Raw genomic sequence first — 25,897 nt, 5'->3', positions numbered from 1 at the left:
AAAATATATTTATATTTAATACTTAACAGTTATAATAGAATTTTCTTAAATAAAAAGATACATATGCATAATAAAAAAATTTGTGTATCACTTTTCCCAAAATATTCCTAAATAAAGAAATAACACTAAAATAATAAAGATTGATTTAATTAGTAAATATTTGACTCATGATATATAATATTATAAGTTCAAATCTTATTCTTGATATGAAAACTTTATTAATGAGTAATTTATAAATATTTCTATACTTTAAACATAAAGTCATATCTTAGTCCTAGTGCAAGACCCATTTTATCTAAACTTTGTGGATGATGATGATGATGATGAAAGAAATAGCACTAAATATGATAGATAAAAATTGTAAAAATGATAAAAAATAACATGAGAAGAAAATATTAAATGAGCAAAACAAGGAAGATTAAAGAAATAGCACTAAATATGATAGATAAAAATTGTAAAAATGATAAAAAAAATAACATGAGAAGAAAATATTAAATGAGCAAAACAAGGAAGATTAAAATCCTACATTTATAACCAAAACAGCTACTTTAATTAGGCCTTATAATTCGCGTGCTATCAAATAAATAAATCTAACCCATGAAAATTTGCTTACTTGTCCGGATTTTTCTCCACGTCACACGAAAGTAACAAAACTAAGGCCTTGTTTGCGTACAAAAAAGAAATAAGATAGAATTGATTAACAAAAAATAAAAATAAGATAATTAAAAAGGATAGATGAGTAAATTTATAAAAGTGATGGGTAATTTAATTAATGAAGGTGATAATCATAATTTATAAAATTTTTAAAATATGTGATGATACTTATATTTATAATATATATTAATGAGTTTTATTGTATTTATTTTGAGAATAAAAATGATTTAATTTATTTTAATTTTAATTTTTTCAGTACATTCTATTTTATTTTTTTTATAGTAACCAAATGAGATCTAAGGTTTTCAATTCTGTTGGCCATTAATTTACATTACAGCCAATGAATAACTCGTGAGGCCTGAGACACTGAAAGCTAACTCAGGTAATTAGAATGAGATGAATTCTGAATAACAACTTCGGGTTCAAATCCTAATGATGTAATCAACAAAAAATGCAGCTGGTAAACTAAAATCTCAAAGATGGTTTTTTAATTTCAAAACTTATATTTGTAAAACTCTGAATATAAGTATGTTTAATGTATTAAATATATCAGAGTATATAATAGCGTCTTGCATATTTGTTTATTTTGAAAATAGCTTGCAAATTCATTTTAGGAAAATGGACAGTTTTGCCTTTGCAGTATTTTTCAAAGAACATTCATTATCTTAAATCATTTAATATAACATTTTCATCCTTAAAATAATTAAAGCTTAGCATTCTTTATCCTAACATTAAATATTCACAAATATTCATTAAATAATTAAATTATCTTTTTTTATATCATATTAATTGTCAACATTTATTATTTAACGTCCAGATAGAAAATGTTATATTTTAATTCCTTTAAGAATGAAAATACTACACTAAATAAAGAAAAATATAATTTTAAGTTTTTATATTTTATTTGTATTTTACTGTTAATTATTATACTTTTAAAGTTTTTGATTTCTGTACTAATTGAAGGGACATAATAGAGATAAAAAATATTTAAAAATATAAAAATAAATAAAAAAATATGAATAAAATATAAAAACTTAAAATTATATTTTAATTAATTTAAAATATTAGATAATCTTTGGGCCCCCGGGGTGCGGGGAGGAGTGAAAGCGAGTGACGCCAAACGAGGCAAGTTCCGTTGATATGGGGAAGTGTCCCCACGCCAAAGCACTGTTGTTACCGAATTGACCCTGCCATTTCCTAGGATGCTACCCAAATGCAGAGGGTATTCGTGAAAAATGGCTTTCTTTTTGCAGATACACCCCACCGCTTTTCAGTGCTAGATAAGATATGCAGCTCCGATTGGGACAGCCCGCATGTTGGTAATTATTTGATTGAGTGAATATTATCAGATTTTTATTCCGTGAATATCTTTTTTTTCTAATCATAATCTCGTCTGTTATAATTTGTATCCCCTCCCCTGTGTACCAATTTAATGACATGGATTTATTAATTGGGTAGTTTTTTATGGGGTGAAAATATCAATTTACTCAGTAGAACGAACCTAACTCACAGTAAAAAGTAAAAGGGTTAATTAAAATACCTTGTCCTCTGAATTAACCCAATTAGGTGGTACTCTTCCTCAATGCAGCCTTTTAAGTTATAACCTTGATTGAGTCTAGATTTTATCTTACATTAATGATAACTTGAACTTGATTATGTGTGTGTTGACTTGTTTAAGAGAAATTAACAGAGCTAGCTATTTAAGTGTGTGTGTGTGTGTTCAAAGGTTGACGTGCGTATTTAATATTGCTGGCCCACTCTACCTGGGGCGCGTGTCGCAATCCTGCCCTGTTCTGCTACAGCTTCCGTATCTTGGTCGTTTTCTTTTCTTTTGCCTCTCCTTTAAAAATCTACATAATACGAAGCCTCGCGCTTTTTGTGAATATTGCACGAGTTGCCATAAATTTTTTTTTTATCATGATTTTCTTATATTATGAAGAAAAACTCCACAATTTTTATTTTTGTGTCACTTTGCATCAAACTGGAACGATCATTCACGGCAGCGCAAAGATTCTCTATAATGAAATCGTGTGAACTCTCTCGGATATAATATTTATTTATTTATTTCATATTTTATTTCCCGGCTCTAACTTGTCATCAAGTTCTACGATCTTGGCCTCCCCAAATGAACACGAGAGGGTATTATTTTATGTGGAGAAAAAGATGCTGGCTAACTAGAGTTAACCAATAAACAATGTAGAGATAATCCGTACCGATTCTTACCTACCTTTCAAAATGGTACTATGCCTATCCTGAGAACCGTGGCCAAATAAATAAATAAATAAAATTAAAATATAAGGAGCACCATGAGAGAAGGGTTCCCCATTCATGGCAAATTATTCCTAATAGTTGAATTTTGCATTATTGTCTGGATTTTATTACTAAACTTTGATCTTTTTCATATATCTCGAGTCTAGTGTGCGCCTGTTGTGTGTGTGTGTGTTTATTAATTACGCACACTTAATTTTTCCCCTTTTATGTTCCAAAAGGGTCATTAATGGAACGTACACACAAACGTTATATAGTACATACATACGTACATATATATATATATATATTTGATGAGACGTTATATATATATTTTTTACTTGTGTCTTGATTCTCATTGACGATATACAGTGGGTTGTATGTGCGTAGATCTTAAAAATAATCTCGAAGTGAAATTGGAAAAGGAAAAAAAAAGTTAGAATTCACATCTTTGTGTGCATGGTAGATCACAAAGTAAAAGTGAGTTTCATCTTGTAAACAAAAAGTGAGTTTCTCTCTTCCTCCTAGCTAGCTCCTTTTCTCTCTATAGCTTGGAAAAATTATGCGTACGTGTCTATATATTTTAATTTATATACATATGTAAATTATACGTACGTGTTTATATATGAAGGTGTATGAAATTATTAAAAGAATCAGCGTCATGCCTAGTGGCTGGGTGGGTAAATAATTAAGTTGAGAAGATCATCAATATATATATATATATATAACGCCCAAATCGTCACAAATTAAAGTAATTTCTGATTGTTTTTACGAGACAAAAATGCTTGGCAAAATTTAGGGATGCTTAAGATAATATATATCTATCATGATTAGATACTTAATTTGTTTAAGTTCCTAATTTAACTTCCTATCGTATGGTAATTAAATGACCTTTTAGGATCGAAAACCAGAAGCCTTCGAGCCTCACATTTGTGTAAACGGCGGACACCAACTTTTTCTTCTTTTCTAGTTGTTTGACCATTATGTAAACGACAAGCAATAAAGAATGCACAAAATTAAACTTAATTTGTTTTTTTTATTTGACATAGAAAAAGAAAATATCCACAAGTCTTTCCATTTTCCAACTTGCATTCCACCAATAGATTAAGAACATTCTACAGAAATGATTTCACGAAACCGGCTGTAGCCCTAGTATTAATTCCCCTCAGCTGCATATATGTTGTCTATGGTCAATGATTCAAGTTGACTAGAAAAGAAAATTATGCATGGGTATCTGTTAATCATAATGGAGAAGTCAATTTGTAAACTTACTAGGTCTGAGTGTTGTAGCATGTGGTCCAACCAAATGGAGAGTAAATACATATATAGTACACAAAAGTAGATTAGTATTAGTACAAGCTAAATATTAAAGGTCAATGAAACATATACTTGTCCAAGCACCACACTAGAAAAACACCTTTATTTATCCCTACAATCTCAGGCTAGAGAGAGAGAGAGAGAGAGAGAGCAATATTCAAACGACAGGAAAAGAAAGAGGAGTCTAAATCTGTCTAATGATATTGTTGACCGTTCAGTCCACTCAACTACGACTCAAAGGGTAAGTGCAAGAATAAAGCATTTGTCTAAAACCAGATTTTGGGATTCCATTCTTCTGAATGCATCTAAGTTTTTCATTATTAGTGGGATGTGCAATACAAAGTACCGTTTCTCTCTCATTATTTTCCACCATATATATTTATGCATCATCTTTGTTCCCACTCACTTTAGTGGTTAAGAAATCTCCCTCGCAAATCAGATAACCAAACATTTGAAAGTAGTACAGACGAATGCCATGTTAATGAAAGAGCCTGAAAGAAAAATTAATTCAAACAGATAGAGCAAGGTACAAGCACTACTTTGTGATCTTCACATGCATTTCTATGCTGGTAACAAAATGAATCACTACTTTGTTATTTTAAGTCTGGCTCATGTCATCATTTTCTTTAAACAATGCATTTGATTATCCTGGCAGGAAGTGGCAGTGTAGAATCATTGGCCTCTTTCTGATTATGTATTTACAACAACTTGTCAACACCACTACAAATGTGCGAACCTTTTCCTCTCTCCATTAGTGTTACTACGTCATATCAAGTTCGCTTCATCTATATCCTTTAAAAGCATTATGAGATACACACACACACACACACGCATATTATTTAGTTGGTGAAAGAATTTGATATTTTAGAACAGAAAGATAAATGTAGCTTTGAACATTTAGTTACAGTCCTCACTATTTTGATTACCTGACAATTCAGTGGAATAACCAAGAGAATATGCCAGAAAGGGTGAAAAAATACAGTACACCGTTCTGTAAGCCAGTAGACTACTGAGTATATTTATTTAACATAATTAATTACTCTGGTGATTAATTACAATGAAATCACTCATTAGTGCAGTACTGGAATAGACTCTGATTAGTTCCTAACTATACTAAAAAGAAGAAGAAGAAGAAGAAGCGGTGATTGCTGATCTAAGATTTGGCTTCTATTTAACCCCCACACACACGCATTATTGTTTTTGCAAACTGGCCCAGGAGAAGTGGTTCTTGAGTCATCAAATCCTTAAATTTTTCTATCTTTTCTCTTCAGTTATGAATTCATATAGATGGGCAATTACCTTCTTTTCAATCCCCACTTCCCCCCATTTAATTTCTTTTGTCAATTAAGAGAAAACCATCCAACATAGAATCAGCCTGAAATTTTTGCAACCTTATTATAATAATATAACAATAGTAATATAATAAATTTTGCTTGACTTGTTGAGCTCCAATTCAAGAAGAATTATTATACTTCCCATGATTTGAACTGCCTCAGTCTCTCTGATGTAAGCACTTGTTTTGCTCCAAAATGATTATCCTCAAACACAAATTGCCCTCCCTCACATCATCCCCACATAGCACGTCCACATGCACCTCATCCTCACATGCCCACATGAACATTATATCATCATGTCGTGCGCATATATACACATGCATCCATAAATAAATTCAATCTGCAATAAAAAAGCAAAAAAAAAAAAAAACGTAGGGGCTTAGGCTATCGCATCGCCTATATATAGCCTCTACTCAAAACAACAAAAGATTTCCAACTTGTAGAGAACCCGTTCAGTCATGTGTGCCAATAACACTGATTGATTAGTGAGCATATGCGAGAATGCCTTATGCTAAACCTTTTACATAAGACATATTCTGCATAATTATCTGAGCTTTTAAGGATTTTAGCCGTTGTTTCTCCGCCTGCTTTTGGTAGGCCCTTTCACCCAGTTGTCCTCCCTATATAATACCTACTCTGGTTTTCTTCCTCCTTCTCAGAACCAAGCCAATATCCACCATTCCCTTCAAAAACTTCTGCTCATTGGTTGAATATACAGATTATAAAACCATGCAAGCCAGAGAGGTTTCTGAACTGAATTATCAGTTTCAGGTCCATTCAAACCCATACCCATACCCATCTCATTACAGCCCTATGCAGAACAATATATCAACGTTCCAGCTTCAAAGATTTGCCAACCAGCTATACAATTTCCAAAACCCTCCTCAAGTTCAGGACTTTAGTCCCCAATCATCGTGTCTGAGCAGCAATTATTCCACCTCTGATGAAGCAGATGAGCAACAGCAGAACCTCATCATCAACGAGAGGAAGCACAGGAGAATGATATCGAACAGGGAATCTGCCCGCAGGTCACGCATGAGGAAGCAGAAGCACCTGGATGAGCTGTGGTCGCAGGTAGTGTGGCTAAGGAATGAGAATCATCAGTTGATAGATAAGCTGAACCATGTGTCGGAGAGCCACGACCGCGTGGTTCAAGAGAATGCTCAGCTGAAAGATGAAGCTTCGGAGCTTCGTCAGATGTTGAAGGACATGCGGCTCAACAGTCCCTGCCCTTCCTTGAGCCCTCTGGAAGATGTCCTCTGCAGCTCCTCGTACCTTGGACCTGATTCCTCCAACCAATCCTTAACCACCTCGGTCGACCTGCTTGGCTGATTTGGAAACGAAGGGCAGAGATTTTTGCTGTCTCTTCTGATTATCTTTGTCTTTGGTTCCTCTGTCTGTGTGAAATAGTATGAAAAAATAGTAGTCTTTGCCTCCTTTTTTTAAGCTCTGGCGTGAGCTGATGAATGGCAATAACATCTTTTTTTAGTATCTTTGTTAAAAGTTATCTCATCTCTTCGTGAACATTAGAATTCAGACAACCCATATGCCAAAAAAAAAAAAAAAACTGCGGGATGAATTTGAACTCCTAGTAAATTATGATCACATCCCAGGAAACAATTTGCTCCGGCTAGCTGGGGAACCAGGGAAATTAAATCTGGACAAATAAAACAGGGTTTCCTTAAAAATAAGACTAACAAAGCAGGAATGATATGTGAAGCCAAAATAATGGGTACGAGTGTTTGTGAAATATCAATGAAGCAATTATGTCAGGTGGCAATGGTTCTGGAAATAGTTGGACGTGACGCAGGGAGAAGAAAGAAGGGCCCTGTGATGGTTATTAACTGATGATAAACAAAAGCTACCGAAAAAGGAAAAACATAAGGATAGGCTAGCCACTAGAATTCCAAATCCCAAGTACTATTTGTGGCTATTCGAGGCTGAGGCCAGCTTTACACTAATTTCATTGGAAAATAATCTTAAAAAGCTTCAGTAATCTACCCTTCCAGATTTGGACACGGTGATCAAACTGAAGCTCGTGCGATGTGGCTTTGCCCAGATAAATTGGTAGATATTAATGCATTTGGTTCACTAGCATGCTAACTGTGTTTTTTGTTGACCTTTTAGTCACCGGAAATAGCAATCAAAGATTTTTTAAGTAAATTTATATCGAATAAATTATTATTAAAATTTAAATGATAAAAAATCTAAATAGATTGTTATTAATTTAAAATGAGTTGTTATTAAAACTTAAATAAATATTTATTAATAAAAATTAATATAAATTAACAAATATATATTTAAATTTTAATAATAAATAATTTTTAATTGATATAAATTTGTTTTAGTGGTTTTTGATTGTTTTTTTTTTTCATTTATCACTGATAAACTTGAAAAACAAAAAAAGTGAACGGGATAAGTTTACAACTTTAGTCACTGGTGGGCTTGGCTCTGCCATCGGGGACTTTACGCAGATTTATGTCTGTTAATAATTGTGCTTCCTATTGTATGTATTGTATGTAATGTAACTACGCGCGTAGGGATTGCAATCTCGGGGTTTTCTTTGCTTCACGTTCAAGAAAGAAAACAAAACAAGGGATAAGGTTTGAAGAATATTTAAACGTATGCAGAATGGAAAATCATTTAATTTTCTTAATATTATTATGCATATTAATCATTATTCAACAAGGTTTACTTCATATTTTTTTATATATAAAACTTATTTTTCATCATCAAAATTATCTTTTTTTAAAAATGTTCCATCATATGTACTAAAAGATTCTCAAAATAATTTGGAATATGGTTAAATTTTGCATATATTAGAATGTCTATATCCATTCATAGGCTATGTTTTTTTTAATTATTATTATAATGATAAACAAGCTATGTTTTTTTTTGTTAGATCAATTTTTATACGTTGTCAAAATGAGATAATAATTGCAATTTAAAATTTACATTTGAATTATATATTAGAAAGTAAATATAAGTATGCAATATCTCTCTGATACAGTATTTTTCTTTGAAAAAACTTTGGTGCTTTCTCTGGTTTATGTATTGAATAATGTAAATTTTTTTTTCCAATCAATCAAATAAGTGGATTTTTTTTTACCTCTTTACTTACTTTGTAACTAGCTCTCATTATTAGCATTTTCAACTTATTTTAATTTGATTGAAAAATAATTGTATAAAATATATAAGTTAAAGTATCTAAGTTTTACCTATGTTAATTAATCTGCTTAGTATTTGAATATTTATAGATCTTTCAAGTATCTTCTTTGTCCAATAATGTAAGGTATTTTTAACTTAATTTCACTCCAATAAAAAGTAATTATTTATTTTTAAACTAACTTTATATTTATATATATAACTCTATTAATACCCTAAAATAAATATAAATTAATTTATTCAATATGGGTATATTTAGGAAAAAAAGTTATTATTACATAGTGAAAGACTACAAATATCTTATTTTTTTAACATTCAACCCTTTAAAAAATATTTTATATTTTTAAATGAAGAGAGTATTTTCAATTTACATTTCAAGCATACGTGGACAACTATATGATGAATGTTGTTTTTTTTTTCCTGTAAACTAAGTTCATAGTATAGGATTCAAATCCAAATGTTCAAACTTTGATCAGGCATCCGAGCCTAACGGGAAATCCAAGCATTACAAATAAATCATCTAGAGTCATATTTAAGGAAGTGTTACCAGAAAAGTGACGTCGACGTACGGTGTACTCTGCATCATGTAGTTATATACATTTCATTATATATATATATATATATATATATTGTCCCGATGCCCTCCACGCAATCAATTTTGTAAAGTTAAAAGCTCCAAAACACATGTTCTTGTTAATTTCCTCCTCACCCTCTCTCCCCTCTTGTGATATGTGAAGCGCCTCAAATATGTAGTTGCATGTAGTACTTCGAATCTAACATTGTCTTTCCTATAATTATTTTCAATGCATTGAATTGGAAGGCTTCCATCTTTTACTTTTTATCCTAACAAAGTCTACCTGCAATTCTTTCAGTAAAAGAGAAAGACACTCCACACTCACTCAATGAATTAATGGGGTTAAAGCATTTCAACAGTATCATTATTTTTTTTTTCTTAACTTGCTCTCTGACTCTGAAATAATATAGTGCCGGGTTTTTTTAGTTAATTATTTGCCCATGCTTTATTCATTTCTTACATTCATGAAGCAGCACGTATCTTGTGTAAACCAACCGTGCAGATACCAGTATAATTTATGCTTGGAAACTTGAAAGAATAAACCTAGCGGAAATTGGGCAGATTTTGAAACACTATTGAACTTAAACTCATATGACTGCACTTTTGATAATTAAGTGTGTTAACTCGATCGACAAAGAATGGCCAAAAAGAAGAAAAAGAATCAACAAGAACGTTTCCTGTGAAAACCCTCTCGCTCGCTGTTTTTTTATTATTATTTATTTTTTTATTTTTGGGTTTGACAAGGAACTGAAACTTTTCATATGCATCAACATTCTCATGTACATATCAATTTATGATTCAGCTTGGCCCAAGTGTAGCAGATCTTGTCATGTTTTGAATTGTAAGGTTTTTCAAAAATGATATCGTAAGCCAACTTTCGAAATAGTATGCGTATGATGATTTAACTTATAATGGATCTCTCGCGAGATCTGATGACGATATTGATAGACACAACATATGTAGTAACAAATCAACCAGGATGAGGTTTTCTTTTGGCCCACAAGATTACGAACATATATGTATATATATATATATATATATATATCACCACTGAAAATAATATATGGGTGAATCAAATTGACATAGGTATGATGCTCCCATCGCAAAAGCACAAGTGATGTGAGAGCCAACAGCTACCAAAGGAAGATCGATGTTAGAATTACGTAGAATATGATGAAGACATGTACTACTCAATCTTCCTTATAACTGGGAGTCTTATATATATATATATATATATATATTATGTGACAGCGAAATTTGTTATATGTGTACATTCGAAAGCTCAAGTCGATGTTGGTGCTGTAACATGAAAACACAGATTTAATAATTAGTAAATACCTCGTACTGGCGTAGAGAGACAATATATGTCAACGTAAGGAAGGCATCAATGTTGAAATGATATTAAGTTTCATAAAGAAATTTTCCCAAATTAAAAACAAAAACTGAGGTCTGAGGTTGACAACTGACATCAGAAACTTAACGCAAGCGTCACCTTCCACTTCCAATAATTCTATGTTTTGTCGTTGATCACGATTTATAAATATTAGAATTAGAACATGCATAGGCAGCCGCTGATTAATTGCCGTATTCACAAACGAGCTATATAATTAATTTACTCTATAGGCCTAGCTACTTGTGCATTTGTGATGGACTGATGAAATATATCTGTTATTTATGAAAGTGAATGTCTATGAAAGGAACGATGTGTAAATTACTAATTAAATTTAAGCACCATGGGGATGTAGAGGCTGAGAATGTTTTCTCGCTAAAATAAAAACAATATATACTTCCTACAGATTATATTACACAATAACTGTCCTATATGACATAGAGCTTCAAATTTTGGTTGAATTTGGAACCTCATATTGTTCTGTATTTGTTTTTTCAACAGGACGATTGACTCTTCTATAAGAGAACAAAATCGTATTCTATATAGCCCAATCTATTGTAGTGTTATAAGTTTTATATTATCTATATAGATATTGAGTTAATTTAATTCTGTCTTAAAGTCATCAGCATTTCAAATGACAAATTCAAACGTACTGGACTTGGGTTAAAGTAAAGGATGGATTGGTGACCTTTCAAATTGCTCAGAGATCATAAATAATCATTATATTATGCATGAAATTTGAATCATTTGCTGTATAAGACTATTATATATTTTTATTTAAGATGTGCATCGTCACTTCTTTATTTTAATTTTCCCCCCCTTTTGTAGTGCACAGGGGCACAGGTCTAGTTTCCCTGAGAAATGATATATATATATATAGAGAGAGAGAGAGAGAGAGAGAGAGTATTGCATTCAAGAAATACGTTCACACTACGCGGCCGGCCCAATAGGCCATGTTTTGTTCAAAAAAGTTTAGATAAATTGACCTCTAAAAACATACTTTCAGGTTTAAAAAATATTTTATAAAAATATTTATAAATTATTCATAAATAAAATCTGCATATTTACAGTAAAATTTGATTTCAACCCCATATATCTTATCTCAAGAAGTGGCGAAGCTACTTTGTTTGTGAGAGTGGACATATGCACCCTTTATTTTGGAAAAATTACAAGTATAGGGTGTGTAAATTTTGTAACTTTGTATCCTTACTCTATATATTTTTACCCTCTAAATTAAATAAAATATATATAGGCTCAAAATCTTATTAAATATGTAATATTTTAATGATCAAGATAATATATGAAGAAAATATTTATATAAAAGACCATATTAACATATTTAATATAAGTTTTTTAGTTCTAGTGTAATTATTATTTTTAAGTATTTAAATTATTATTTTTTAAAAAATTGTTAATTTTTAAATTAAATTATCATGTATTCCTAATTTGGGTTCTGACTCAGCCACTAATGTCAAAGTATGAAACCATGAACCGACGTATTTGCATGCAAGTGAGAAGTGCATGCCCAAGAATAAAGAGTGGAACTTTCACTTAAAAAAAAAAAAGCCCCAAGAAAGATTGGCATGAATATGAGCAAACATCATTCTCTTTATATATATTTGTTAAAGCTTTTGGAGCTTCTGGGGGAATAAAACTTTTGAAGTCATATTGATTATTTGCTTTTTTATTTGACATTAAAAAGCAGGAGAAGCTATTTTTTCCCAAAAAAAAAACAATTGATATATTAACTAATCCATAAATATTGGCCCGGTTGATAAGTATTTAACTCACAATTAACTTATAAGGTTGTGAGATTAAATTTTGTTGCTAATATAAGACCTTATTAGTAAACAATTTATAATACTTTTGTAAGTATTATAAAGAGTGAAACTTTTACTTAAAAAAAAAAAGCCCAAGAAGGATTGGCATGAATATGAGCAAACATCATTCTCTTTATATATATTTATTAAAGCTTTTGGAGCTTCTGGGGGAATAAAACTTTTGGAGTCAGATTGATTATTTGCTTTTTTATTTGACATTAAAGAGCAGGAGGAGCTATTTTTCCCAAAAAAAAAACAAGAGATATATTAACTAATTAATAAATGTTGGCCCGGTTGATAAGTATTTAACTCACAATTAGCTTATAAGGTTGTGAGATCAAATTCTATTATTAATATAAGACCTTATTAGTAAACAATTTATAATACTTTTGTAAGTATTATAAAGAGTGAAACTTTCACTTAAAAAAAAAAAGGCCCAAGAAAGATTAGCATGAATATGAGCAAACATCATTTTCTTTATATATATTTATTAAAGCTTTTGGAGCTTCTGGGGGAATAAAACTTTTGGAGTCAGATTGATTATTTGCTTTTTTATTTGACATTAAAGAGCAGGAGGAGCTATTTTTTCCCAAAAAAAAAAACAAGAGATATATTAACTAATCAATAAATATTGGCCCGGTTGATAAGTATTTAACTCACAATTAACTTATAAAGCTGTGAGATCAAATTCTGTTGTTAATATAAGACCTTATTAGTAAACAATTTATAATACTTTTGTAAGTGTTCTTTGAACATAGAGACATGCTCTAGTCTTAATAAGTTATCAAAATTCAACTCAGCTAAATTTTTTATAATAATAATAATAATAATAATATATTAACTGACTATGAAAGCAGATCAACTAGTCTGCTAAGAGAGGCAAAACAAGTGAACAAACTAAGAAGCCAAAAAAACCAAACAAAAAAGAACAAGATAGTGTGGTGTCATAGCACCCACGACATTCCTTAAGAAGAGAATTTCCAATTCCTTGAGATGTCTACCGATAATGAGTATCTTTAGTTCAAAAGCAAGCTGGTAATGTGAGCCTCTTTTCTTCTTCTTGTTTTTTTGGGGAAAAAGAAATAAAAATTCAATTTTGCCTCTCATGTCACATTTTCCATCTAAAATCGAAGGAAGAAGACGACTTTCCTTTTAATTGCAAAACGCCCAACTGAGACTGGGCAGGGCCGAATGGTCGGCTTTAAATGGATCTACCATTTTTGTGGCCAATGAGATCTACATTTTTTAAAATGGACTATATATTATATTTTAACTTTTGTAATAAAGAATAATATTTTGTAGAACTTATTTGTTGCATTGCATTTATTTGGTGAACTGGTCCGTCGAGAATCTGAGCATAAAAAATTGAGATCCACACAAGGTAGTGACGAATCTCTTTCAAGTTATGATCACTTTCAAGTCATTTTATATGACGGTGGACTCATTATTTGATTTTTTAAATTTTGGCAGCAATATCAAACCACATACCATAGATATACTCCTTGCCTTGAAAGTCACGGTCAACAAATTCCATGAGTTTTAGGATTTCCCTTCAATAGCTTAAATTAAATTATCTAAGCACTTGCATAAGTATATCAAAACAAATACTTGAGCTTTCTCTGATCCCAGACCTTTTTTTTCTTAATAAAAAAGTCTAATCACTCCCTTCAGACCTCTTTTTTAAAGAATGAAAATAAATCTTTTTTTCCCTAAATATAAAGAACAATTACTCATTATCCATTGCATTTATAGAAAATATTCTTCTTTTACCTTGTGAAACAATTCATATGGGCATTTTGGAAAAAAAAATCCCTTACCTTTATATGAATCTTAATTGTATTTCTTGGTTAGTATGAAACATTTATTTATCTTATTTATATATATATATATACACTCTCTCTATTCAAAAATAAAGTCATTTATCGATACGAGCACTTTTAAAAAAAAACAATGATTATACTTTAAAAAAATAAAAATACTTTACGTTTTTAAATGAAGGGAGTATATATTAGAAGGATTTGAATCATTAACATCTCTCACTCCACTCATCCTTATCACTTAAGCTAGTCTAGTTCTAACAATAAAGAGGTTAGGCCTTAGAGGGGGGAGTAATATTTTTAATCACGAGAGTGTAATTATTATTTCATATGATTCTTAATATTATGGCATGTATGGTTGTTCAAAATAAATTAATAATGAAGAAAAATTTTTTAAACAAAAAACTCATCCCACTCATCCTTATCACTTGCTCCCTGTGCTTCAGGAAATATTTGTTGAACAGAAATGGCGCATGACTTGCACCAGAGGTTGAGAGATTTATGCAATTGAGGTCCAAATATTCCCAAAAAGGTGGCTAATTTATTTTCTTTTTGACTTTTTTTTGGTCTCAAATAATATTTGAATTTGATGGATATATTGGATTTTATATATGCAAATTGATATATTGATGTATGGTAAGGGGAGAAGATAAGAGGCCTTGATTGCTTCTTACTGTTTTCAAAGTGACCCCAACCTGATGGCTGTAACTTATAGTTCTTTATTCAAAAGATCGAACTGATACAAAATAATTGTGTATAGAGGTTTCTGGTGCATATGAACACGACGGTGTTATTTGATTAATTGATTCTATAGAACTCTATTATATTTATATATATATATATATATATATAAAGAGAAAGTTCCCTTATCATTACCCATTTCTTTTCAATGAGAATTAAACTATGTTTTCTTCACACAACCTTTCACCTAGTACATGCCATATTTCACTAATGATTGCATCCTTTCAAATTGTATCATGCCTAATTCCTATATCAATAAAGATAAAATTTCTTTATTTTGCGCTCTATAACTATTGTTTTAGGTGTCGTTAGTCATTTTATGAACCACAAGACACCTAAAGTATTGAAGTATGTGTCTTGCAAGCAAATTGCTCAATGTTTAGCTGTCTGTATGTGAATATTTTCTTGGGAGCTAATTATGTTTTTCTTTTGTTGCAACATGAGTTTAGCCATATGGGAGGTAGTGATAGGGAAAGAGGTGGAGGTAGAGGGAGAGGCCATGGTCGAGGAGCTTGAAATGTTGATCAGAAAAGAAAAACTCATCATCAAGAGCTTGAAACTGATACATGTGCTTCTATTCTAATTAAGGTAGGATCTAGAGTGTTGCCTTTGCGTAAGCTATTCAACTATTCTGAATCCGTTCTGTCTGACTTGCAGAACTTCCAAACGATGTTAAATGCCGGTGAACATTTTTAAATCCTTTTTTGGACTTTAATAAATAGTGTAATTGGGAGTGTAAGAAAAATACAGGCATGTTAGAGGTAGATGCATTAAGCTTAAGCATATACAAATAGTGTGTGATGATTCCCAGATACTTATTGTAACGTGTTATAAGAACAACATCATCTTCTATGTCTTAAGATCATAATTCACAAGAACCAGAATCTTGCAAGCAACTTGGCAATAAATAACAAACATGAAGCTAAAACATAATTACCATTGTGCATTAACACTCCGTGAATTGCATGGGGCAGTGCACTAGTTAACCTTTAATCACATCTTACCCACTCGTCGTTATCACTTGAGTTAGTCTAATTCTAACAATTATTTGTTTCTTATAAAAGAGGTTAGGACTTAGGAGGGAATAATGTTTTAATCATGAGAGTGCATTTATTATTTCATATTATTCTTAATATTATTGCATTGTTGTTGATCAAAACAAATTAATAATTAAGAAAAATTTCAAAAATCCCAGTTTTTTCCTGGCCGGTCAACAGTCTCAAGATTGATATGGTCATCTCCGCGCACCTTTAAAGACGATCCGGCAGTTTTATTGGGTTTCCTCGCATAAATGAAGTGCCTGTGCCCCAAACCTGAAATTCTCTTCAAGCTTATCATCATTTTCAATTTTTTATCCTATTGTTGACTTAGCTTGGGCCTTCCAATCTGTAATAAAGCTGTAGCTCACACTATTTTGAAGGCCACAATTTTTTAATATCATCTCTCAATATTGAATAACCAAATATATCTGATAAAAAAACTAAGTATATAGGCCTAATAATAATTTAGATAGTTGAACGCGCGAGGGCTTTTTGTGAAGCATCTAAAATTAATTAATTTATGGACTATATAATATCAAAAGCTAGTGCTATTAGACCAATACAAATAAATATCACATCCACGTCCTATTATTATATCAGATAAGATAACAAAACAAAAGTTTATCAATGTATAAAAAGATTTTTAAAAAAATAAATATGAAATTTGGACCGATCAATTAAATAGAAGTGATGAAGATTGGATTTCCTTTTATTGAGGAGAGTGAATGCCCAGTCTAGTTATTAAGAAATTTCATTTCATTTCTGAAGACACTTACTGCAGGTACAGTGAATATAACAATAATGAAAATAACCTGAGTCATATCCGCTTTGTTTTCGCTTTTTTTGCTCCATCGATGCCAACCCCATTACCGTTACCATTACCCCACCCTTTTACAGATCAAACACTTCTCAATTCTCTATAATTCAGTCTCCAATTTGCCAGCCCGAGTCCACTTCCTTTTATATTTTCATTCCGACGCGGATTTCTCTTCTTGCGCGTTCAAGATTCGACCCTTTCTGCTCTTGGATTGGATCTGACGTCCTTTCTCGTTCTCTTACTTGCCCTTCGCCTTCTCCTCAGTCGGCGAAGAAGAACCCGCTGCTATAATTTGTTCCCATCGCTTGTTTGGGCTCAAGATCGACGCCTCATTTGAGTTCTGATTCACACCCAGATATATCTTCGATCCAATGGCGGTTGCCGTCAGAGGAGGCCGAGGATCAGGCCTGGGTGGATTCAGCCTCCGCAGCTTCTTCTCCTACCGGATCTTCATCTCTGCCATCTTCAGCCTCCTCTTTGTCGCGACGCTTACCGTCCTCTTGAGTACCAATCCTTCCACGTCGCAGGATGACTCTGTAAGTTCCTCTGTGTCTGCATTTTATCCTTGATTCCTATTCTTTCTATTTTGAATTAAAATCCAGCCTGTAGTTGCTCAATTTGGAACGAATTATTATTATAATTTTACTGTTTAGCACAACCGACATTGTAACTGGACTATTTGAGCATATGTCGGATAACGATCGGTGTCTTTCCTTCAGGCGCTTCCTACGACTGGTAATGCCTACGTGCATCGAACCTTTTTGGCCTTAAAATCTGACCCACTCACGACCCGATTGGATTTGATATATAGACAAGCTAACGATCACGTAACACTCGTGAATGCGTATGCCGCATATGCTAGGAAGCTTAAGCTTGAAATTTCTAGGCAGTTGAGGATGTTTGATGAATTGGCACAAAATTTCTCGGATATTTCGCTCAGGCCAACGTATCGAGCATCTCTGTTTGAGTCAGATGGTCCAGTTGATGAGGACGTTCTGAAGCAGTTTGAGAAAGAGGTGAAGGATAGAGTAAAAATTGCAAGATTAATAATGGGAGAGGCAAAAGAGAATTACGATAATCAATTAAAGATTCAGAAGTTGAAGGATACAATATTTGCCGTTAATGAGTCTCTTACAAAGGCAAAGAAGAATGGGGCAATAGCAAGCTTAATTGCTGCCAGATCAGTTCCCAAGAGTTTGCATTGCTTGGCAATGAGGTTAATGGGAGAGAGGATCTTAAATCCAGAAAAATATAGGGACGAGGAGCCTGAACCAGAGTTTGAAGACCCCAGTTTGTACCATTATGCAGTATTTTCAAATAATGTGATAGCTGTATCGGTGGTGGTGAGATCTGTGGTTAAGAATGCAGGAGAACCATGGAAGCATGTTTTTCATGTGGTTACCGACAGAATGAATGTTGCTGCGATGAAGGTTTGGTTCAAGATGAGGCCGGTTGAAGGAGGGGCACATTTGGAAGTCAAGGCAGTAGAAGAATACACATTCTTAAATTCATCATATGTCCCAGTGTTGAGGCAACATGAGTCAGCAAAATTGCAGGAGTTTGAGAATGGGGCTGAGAACATTACAGAAGATGCTCTGTTGAGATCTAAACACATGTCCTTGTTGAGTCACCTGCGATTCTATCTGCCCGAGATGTACCCAAAATTGCATAAAATCTTATTATTGGATGATGATGTTGTGGTTCAGAAAGACTTGACGGGTTTGTGGAAGATTGATTTGGATGGTAAGGTGAATGGTGCAGTGGAGACCTGCTTTGGCCCCTTCCACAGATATGGCCAATACTTGAATTTTTCTCATCCCTTAATCAAGGAGAGATTCAATCCAAAAGCCTGCGCTTGGGCTTTTGGAATGAATATATTTGATCTTGATGCTTGGAGGAGTGAAAGTTGCACAGATCAGTACCATTACTGGCAGAAAATGGTAAATATTTTAATTCCTTAGCGCTGGTAAATATATGCCTGAAGATAATGTCAATTTGTCAATTTGTGTTTTTACTTTTCTTCTGACACTAGAGCATGGCTTTGGCAAGTGAAAGCTGATAAAAGGAAGTTACCTGATTAATGCTTTGGCCCTTGTGTATCGTTGTTATAGTCAATTGTTTGGTCTGAAGTTTAAAGTAATGAATTCTTTTCTTTTCTTTTCTTTTTTTTTTTTTGGTAATTTAAATTACTAAATTCTTGTTCGCACGGATTCTTGTATCAGAATGAAGACCGAACTTTGTGGAAATTGGGGATGCTTCCACCTGGTCTGATTACCTTCTATTCCAGAACCAAGTCACTCGACAAATCCTGGCATGTGCTTGGGCTAGGATACAATCCCAGTATTAGCATGGATGAGATCAACAATGCTGCCGTCATTCATTACAGCGGAAACATGAAGCCATGGCTTGATATTGCTTTGAACCAATATAAAAATCTTTGGACCAAGTACGTGGACAATGATATGGAATTTGTGCAGATGTGCAATTTTGGCCTCTAATCGAGTTAACCAGATGCTTGAAGTGAAATATCCACGACTGTTCACCGTGTTCCTTCAGAATTTTGGATCTCATGACAACAGCCCTTCAGAGCAAAGCTCTGTGTTGATGCCGTCTGATGATTTCATTGATTTTAATCTTCAGATGCAAGCTTTAGGTAAGAAAAATTGGATTGGAAAATGTACACGTAGTATTATTCTTTTTATTTGAGCCCCTTTAGTATTTCTTTATCTGCTGATGACAAAGCGCAACTCTTCACCTTTTTTTTTTTTTTAAATTAATACTCCTCCAACGTGGGCATTCTTGGTTGCTTCTGAATGTATCTTTCTTTTGTGTCCGTTGTTGATAAAATTACATGCCATACGGGAAGGTCTTTTGGAAGCGTGCATTGCCTACACTTTGCTATGATGGTGTACCTGTTTAGAATAAAATGTTAGCATTTCAACAGGATAAGTAGCTTTGTCGTTGGCTTCTTTTTGGTCAATGATACTGATTTCTTTCATTTTGACTTCTTGGATACCTGAGAAGGACCGAAGGATTTATTTGAGCTGCTGTCTCGTTCTGTAATATTCTCACTATTTTTATTAGCGCCGCTAAGAAGAAATTACATTGCGTCGAGTACATTTTTTGTCAATGATTTCTTTCAATGACATGTCAATGAATTCGGATTTTTTTGAAAAGGAAAAAAACAAATCAAAATGCTCGCAGACCACAGGTCTGTCAGTATCACTTCTAGGGAGGCAGTCAATGCCCCCTGGGGTTGATCCGTTTAAATCAAGTTAAATTCCTTGCATGCAATAAACATTGACCTTCAAAACCAGCAGCTCGGGGTAGTTGGCAAGCGGACTGTTAATGTTAGATTTGAGTCTGTGTGCATATTAAAAACACCTTTAAAATATTATTTTTCAATTAAACCTGATAATTCTGGCAAAAAAACATGACAATACTTTGAATTTGATATGGTTATATAATAATATTCCATCTAATCATAAGTTATATCTAACATTTTAATTAGAATTAAAGAAAATATTAAATCTTATTAATTTTGTCTAAAAATTCAATGAATTTTGAGCTTTACTCGTATTAAATATACAAATTTTAAGAATAAAATATTCTAATGTAATGTTTGGATGAGTGAATTTAGATTTAAATTTTATATTTTAAATTTCACATTTAAAATATTTTGTTTTGATAATTTAAAAATTTTCAAATTAAATGAAGAAGAGAAATAGGTTGAGAATCGAAATGAAAATGAAAATTAAAAGTGATAAGTATATTTTTATTTTTCAATTGACAAAAACACAGAATGAAGGATATATTTGAAGTGGCTAGAATTTTAAATAATTAAGATTTAGAGGTAATTTGAAATTTAAAAAGATATAATAATAAATGGATTTTTCTTTCAAAAATTTTGATATCTAAATGAGGGGTTTAATCCAAAGTTGAATCCAAATCTCTATTAATATAAGCACATCATTACATTTAACAACGCTTCTAACATTCATTAAAAATAAAAAATAAAAATAAATATAATAACCATTAATATGTATAGGACCAAATAAACAAATACTCTCAATGTCGCGTCCGCATCCGGTGCTTATCATAGTGATGAGCATCAAATGCTCATCAAGGTTAGGAGCAATCTTGGCTTTCCATTTCAGTTTTATTTGATTTATGCTGTCTATTTAAATTAATTTTTAAATATTTTTAATATTATGTTTATTAAAATAAAAAATATAAAAATATTTAATATTAAATATAGACTATTTAGAGTACATTTAAATGGTTAATTTATATAATTTTTTAATATTAAATTAAATCATTTAAATTATATCTAAACTGTAAAAAATTTATCTATATAGTCAAATTGTAAAATTATAATTTTTTAATATTAAATTAAATTTATACTAGCCAAATTGATAACAAACAGATATATTAAAAATTTAAAATTTTTTATATGAATAAATTTTAAAATATTTAAAGTATTAATTTAAATAGACAACAAGATCAAATAAGATTAAAATGAAGGACTAAAATTATTCCTTGCCCTGATGAGCACACGGCGCCGAATGCAATTCCCTCATTGTCCTGTAAATAGAATAAAATGACGTGAACAGCAACAACAGCAAGAGCATTCGCGGAAAGTGCCTACCTTAACAGTATAGTTCGTTAGTAATTGGAGACTCACAAATATAATAAAAAATCTGGGACTATACAACAAAAAATTATTAATGGAGAGGAAATCTTTTTTTGATCAGCGATAAAAGGGATAAAAGCAGGGACGGATCCCCCCATACCCCAAAAAAAAAAAACAAAAACAAAAAACAAAAACCCAACACTTGGATGGATGCTCCTTTGGTAGAAATTATGCTTGTAGAAATTTTAAAACTAGATTTTGGCCTCCACAACCAAAGTTTTATTTTAAGTTGGCCCCTTCATTCATTAGCTTCTAGATCAGTCCCTAGCTAAAAGGAAATGACATCTGCTGATGCAAGGGCTCCGATTCTTTTGTTAATGTCGGTGATTTTGAGGCCTTTTATTTTGAAAATAATTAGAATAACCCCTGTATAATTCCGCTGGAGTTTTTTTGGGGCAACAATTAAGAAAATTGAGAAGTCAAAAGGCAGCAAAATATAAAAAGGGCAGACGTTGGATCATTATGTGCAGTAAAATAATTGTGGTGATTGAGGCATATGAGTAGAACCCTAACCTTGCAGACCTTTTCTGAACCCAGAGTTTGCGAAGGAAATAATTGATAGGCAATCTGTCTGGAGAAGAGTTGCATGCCTTGCTATCAACTTTGGTATCAGCACCCAGGTATGTCTGCCATTCTTGCTTCTTTTGATACATACAGAAGGGAAAGATTGCCAACTAATTTGGTGGAAGCTCAGCGCTCGCGCTCATACAGATGAAATTATTGTTGTAGAAGGGTCTTTCCATACTGAATGGTTCGCGCTTGCCAAACATTCGAAAATTTGAGATTGCTGGTATTGAAACCCTTCAGAATTCCCAATAAATGTAATGTTTTCTCCAATAGACTCTTTGCTGATTGGGGATTACATAACTGCTATATGATGAAACTATTTTATGATGTTCTTTTGAAGTGTGTGATTTTTACTTTTTCAATTAGCTTGACATGCCAAAGCTGGTCCCGCTGAACTTGTGCCTTTCTATAAATGGCTCAATTTATGTTGCCTTTGTCCTTAGCCCAGCCAACCATGTATGTTACTGAGCCACTGTACGAGTTGAAGCTTTTATATCATTTTGATGATTTTCCTTACATTTCTTGTCTCGAGATCTACTGCTTCTAATGATCGAATTGATTATGCAAATCCATGTATTCCCCTTAATTTTTTTATATCCTCTCTCCTCTGTTTTTGTTGAGATTATGCGATTTTATATTAATGAAAAATTTCAAACTGCTTCAGAACTTGCCAAAGATTATGTTTTCATGAAATACTGCGTTAAGGTGGGCAAAAAGCATCGATTATGTATCTGAAAGTGATACAGTTTTCAATAGAACGTAAACAGTAACACATAATTGACCACGATAATATAATGTCGACACCTTCCGGATCTGTATAAATCGTACAATCTAATTTCCAATTTGCCAACAGAAATTCACCATTATGACAGCCCTAATACAGTTATTCAAATCAATCACACTGATGATCATTAAGCTTCCCAGTACAAATCCTGGAAATGTGTGACTGATTATTATAATTTCACTCGAAATTTAGTTTTGAAACCACACTGATAGTTTGCTCAAAAAAAAAAAAAAGAAACCACACTGATAGATGGGTCCTCATCACCAGGAATGATTGAGAGATCTTCGCCGAATTGTTTTTTTTTTTTCCTAAAACGTAAGCTCTAAATGATATTGCTGCTTCTGGTTGTCTTGAGTCTTGACTGTGACGAACTTTTCTCGCTCTTCTCCTCAAACTTCATCGTTGGTGCTGTGTCGCTTATAGCTGGGCAACAAAAAACTGGTATGCAGGAATCAGAAACAGAAAAATAAAAAAGGATGGTGATATCCTTTCCAACGCAAGTGGCCAGATTCTTTTGCAATATCCGTAATACTTAATAGCTCCTAGAATATTTGACCCAAAAAAAAAAAAAAAAACTCCCAGAATACTTTTCTTTTACGTATTGGCTTTTCTGTCAGCTAAATATAACCTAGGTAGTTTACTTTTGCATACATAATCAATCGGAAGAATCTGAGCTGAACATGTTTGTAAGTGATGGAAACAAATATATTGAGACCTAAATTTAGTACTTTATTTACGCGCATTCTAGATCCTCTGATTTTTGGACAATTTACTTTATAATCTGCAGGTTTGTATTGAATAATTAGTGTAGAGATCTGGTTTTTGCTTCTGTGTTTACTTTAATTCGTTGATGGTGATTACTTCATAAATCACTAGTTATGAAACAATACATACGTTGGATGTCAGAGTGGCTAAGCTTCTTAAATCTCTCTAGCTACCTCGCTTTCCTGAACTGAGGACTTAATGAAACGTACGTGGTTTTTTTTTTTTTGGCCAAAAAAAAGGTAAGTGGTTGGATCGCTTCCAGAGTGAGTTTGGTGTTTTTCAAGTACGTGTTTGCACAGTACATTACTCCTTACGCAAGTTTATTATTCTCTAAAATAGTATGGTATACGATGAGCAGTTTCATTATTATTATTATTATTTTTCTTCTTCTGGTGTCGACACGTTTCTTTTCCAGTTTGTTCACATTCTTCCAGGAGGAACATCTCCCACCATCTTTTCTATCTTTTTCAGAGACTCCCATGTCATATTGTCATGATAATGAAATGGAGCAGATGAAGCATCTGAAACCATTGAGCCATCACTTTCTTTCGTATCAACTTTGGTTCCACGCCTGTGTCTTCCAACTTCACCCTTGATTCCTTCATCATATTCATCATCCTCTTTGATGTTTCCAGCACCATTGTCCTGCATGGATGAGGAAATGTAGATAGTCCGACCAGATTCATTGCTGCTACATCCTTCTGCACCCGAGATTTGTTCAAAAGACTCCATTTTTGAGCTCAAATGATCAGGGGTTTGGGTTTATGCAACTAAAAGGGAACACATTGGAATAAAGAATGAGAAACAATAGTTGATGGATGAAAATTTGGTCTGGACTTCCATTAATAGGTAGTCATCACCGCTCGTCTGATGTAGCTGCATTGTATTTGGTCAAAAGCCAAAAGATATTGAAACGGTGTGGATGTTGTCTAATTCAGGTTCCAGGAATGTTCTATAACGAATTTTAAAGCTCTTGAAGTGGTTGTGTCTTCTTGTGATCATAATTATTATTTTTTAACTACTGTCGTTGTTATCTTAATTGGAAATCTGACATTTAGTGCAGATACAGGTGTCCCAATGCCATGAGCTGCACAACTGTAAAGAAATCCTCAAATATGAAAAAACAGTGCTTTTTCACTCTCTGTGCATTTAGTTTACCATACATAAAGTTCTGTCCTCAATAAAGAGAGCAGCAATCTGCAATGTCCATCTGAGATCGGAAGACTACTGGGATAAGAACTGGAAGCATAAAGACGAAGAGAAATACAAGTGAATAGGAAAATGAACAGTCACATGCGAGAAATAAAATAAATTGGAATGTAATCCAAATGATATTGCACAACTAGCCATCCATTGCATGGAGTCCAAAGCAGTTGGAAGGTGCACTATTCATGGCTCTTTGAGTTAAGGAGGAGAAAATTTTATATATATTTGTGCTTGCATATGGGTTAATCTCAGCCTAAAATTTAATCAAAGATATTTGGAAACTGGGCCTAATGAGATTAAGAAGAAGCCCAAAGACAAAGAAAATTGAGGGAGCCACTGGACCAAGGAATGAAGTCCAATAAGACTAGAAGCAGAGACAATAATCCTCCTTGAAAGAAATTGGCTCTGATGAGAGGAAAGAACAAGTCAGTTTTGTAATTATTATACTTCAATATCACAACCCTTGGGGATGTTTTAGATTATTATACTCTTCAGCATCATTTTCAGATTTTCAGATTTATGCAAGCCATAGAAACAGAAGCCCTCCGAAATCATTAGCACCTGGAATATCCTTTCTTATATCCGTGATCCGTCCTTCAACAACCGCTTCAAGCCAAGAATTTTCGTACCCACTCACTCTTTGAAAAAGAGCCCCTCACCCTGTCGTCATTGTCTCTCCTCTTTTTGATTGTTTTTACTTTTTATTTTTTCCTTTCTTTGTTTAACCCATCTCCCAAGTTTCCAACTTTAACGTACGCCATCATCCACACATCTATGTATATTCATGCCTAGCTCTCGCCTTTCGAGCCGCCGCGTTTCACAAGCCAATCAAACCAAACAGAGAAGCGCTGCCTTTTTATCCTAAAAAGAAAAATGAACAAACCAAAAAAAAAAAAAAAACAGAAGAAGAAGAAAAAATGAACAAGAAACAATGCCTTGTTAATCAAGTGCCCTTTTTTCTGATGG

General features: G+C 32.8%; 2 protein-coding genes and 1 long non-coding RNA gene across 3 annotated transcripts; all 3 read left to right on the top strand.

The window, feature by feature from the left end:
- The first annotated feature begins 6,001 nt into the window (after window positions 1-6,001).
- On the top strand, window positions 6,002-7,055 carry LOC129307371 (basic leucine zipper 43-like). Its single transcript, XM_054948307.1, has one exon. The coding sequence runs from the start codon at window positions 6,282-6,284 to the stop codon at window positions 6,882-6,884; it is 603 nt and encodes a 200-aa protein (XP_054804282.1). The 5' UTR covers window positions 6,002-6,281; the 3' UTR covers window positions 6,885-7,055.
- A 9,846-nt stretch (window positions 7,056-16,901) lies between these two features.
- Window positions 16,902-19,959, top strand: LOC129304609 (probable galacturonosyltransferase 9). Its single transcript, XM_054944329.1, has 3 exons — window positions 16,902-17,452; window positions 17,636-18,856; window positions 19,139-19,959. The coding sequence occupies exons 1-3, from the start codon at window positions 17,288-17,290 to the stop codon at window positions 19,412-19,414; spliced, it is 1,662 nt and encodes a 553-aa protein (XP_054800304.1). The 5' UTR covers window positions 16,902-17,287; the 3' UTR covers window positions 19,415-19,959.
- Window positions 19,960-21,831: 1,872 nt separating this feature from the next.
- LOC129305212 (uncharacterized) lies at window positions 21,832-22,692 on the top strand. The gene is made up of 2 exons (XR_008591921.1): window positions 21,832-22,229; window positions 22,304-22,692. It is a non-coding gene; the product is annotated as an uncharacterized LOC129305212 (long non-coding RNA).
- The last annotated feature ends 3,205 nt before the right edge of the window (window positions 22,693-25,897 follow it).

Source organism: Prosopis cineraria, unplaced genomic scaffold (assembly GCF_029017545.1).
Source record: "Prosopis cineraria cultivar Desert tree isolate PC_DT_omini unplaced genomic scaffold, ASM2901754v1 PC3, whole genome shotgun sequence".
Taxonomy (NCBI): domain Eukaryota; kingdom Viridiplantae; phylum Streptophyta; class Magnoliopsida; order Fabales; family Fabaceae; genus Prosopis; species Prosopis cineraria.
This window is presented reverse-complemented; position numbering and strand designations above follow the sequence as displayed.